We start from the raw sequence: 1,157 nt of genomic DNA on the forward strand, positions 1-1,157 counted from the left end.
GGACAGATGTTCGTCGGTTTATCCGGATTCAGGACGCTCAACTTCAACAAGGATCGAGGACGCTTGTGTCATGCGCGATGTGGACTTGTTTGTTTGCATCGCAGCATGATGCGAATAGTGTGCGCTTGCTGCACAGTGCATGTGTACCGATAGTCTCTTGGAGAGATTTCGCCGGACGGACAGCGCGCCGGAGGACGACAAGCGCTCACCCAACGTTTCCGCAACGAGCGTGATTGGTTCGTCGTGTGCCCTACCTTGACACCACAGCTATCGTGCTTATACATGCACATGCGACACCGTGAATGCACTAAAGACAGCGCGCTCTCCGTCGGCGCGTCCCTTGTACCCGTTGCATGATGAGCGCATCGCTTGCTCTCGCGACACGTACACAGCCTGACAGCCGCCCACCGGCAGCTTTTTCAAGGAGCAGGTGTCGCCGGCCCCGTGCTGCCATCCACGCGGCGTTATGGCAACGTCGCCATCGAGACTCGATGCGTGTACCTACCGGTACTGACCTCGTGGCAGTGTCTCTCGCAACGGCGCACGGTGTCGTTTGGTGCTTTTCTATCGGTGGGAAACGTTGTTTTTGGGACAAACCTCGATTCGTTTCGGTGAAAAATGGGTGTGTTTTGGGACAAACGCTTGCCATACGTGGAAAAAACGACATTTGAGCACGATGCGGTCCCACGGCAGCGACAGCACGACGACAAGCCGCGACTGGACCGACGACCCGCTCCTTCGCGACGCCTTCGCCTGCGCACCCGAGCACTACATCGAGATCCACGAGCCAACGACCAACAGCTCGCGCAAGGTGGCCACGTCGATCAACTCCAAGGCGTCCTTCCGTGGCCACTGTCGCGACTCGCTCCTCGACTGGTACGCGGCTGGCGTCATCTTTTGGTCGCATCTCGTTAACTTTGATACGCTCCTCGTCTTTCTCGTCTCGCTCGGCGCGCCGAGTGCGTACTACTACTACATGCCGGCGGACAGCAGCGGCGTGCCGCAGCACTTTAGCGCCAACCTCTCTTGGATCCTCGTGACCTTCGCCGTCGTTTCGCCCATGATCATGCAGATCCGCCAGGCGTTCACGCGCCGCGAGAATGCGCTCGACGCCATCGCAGAGAGTTCGCGCCTTCTTGTCTGTCCATTGAGGTTGA

General features: G+C 58.5%; 1 protein-coding gene across 1 annotated transcript; it reads left to right on the forward strand.

The window, feature by feature from the left end:
- Positions 1–676: 676 nt before the first annotated feature.
- Positions 677–1,152, forward strand: SPRG_18018 (hypothetical protein; the record flags this gene model as incomplete). Its single annotated transcript, XM_012357446.1, has 1 exon — positions 677–1,152. A coding segment is annotated over one exon (476 nt), but the record flags the coding sequence as incomplete, so codon positions are not given.
- Positions 1,153–1,157: the final 5 nt, after the last annotated feature.

The sequence above is a fragment of the Saprolegnia parasitica genome (genome assembly GCF_000151545.1).
Source record: "Saprolegnia parasitica CBS 223.65 unplaced genomic scaffold supercont2.923, whole genome shotgun sequence".
NCBI lineage: Eukaryota > Oomycota > Saprolegniomycetes > Saprolegniales > Saprolegniaceae > Saprolegnia > Saprolegnia parasitica.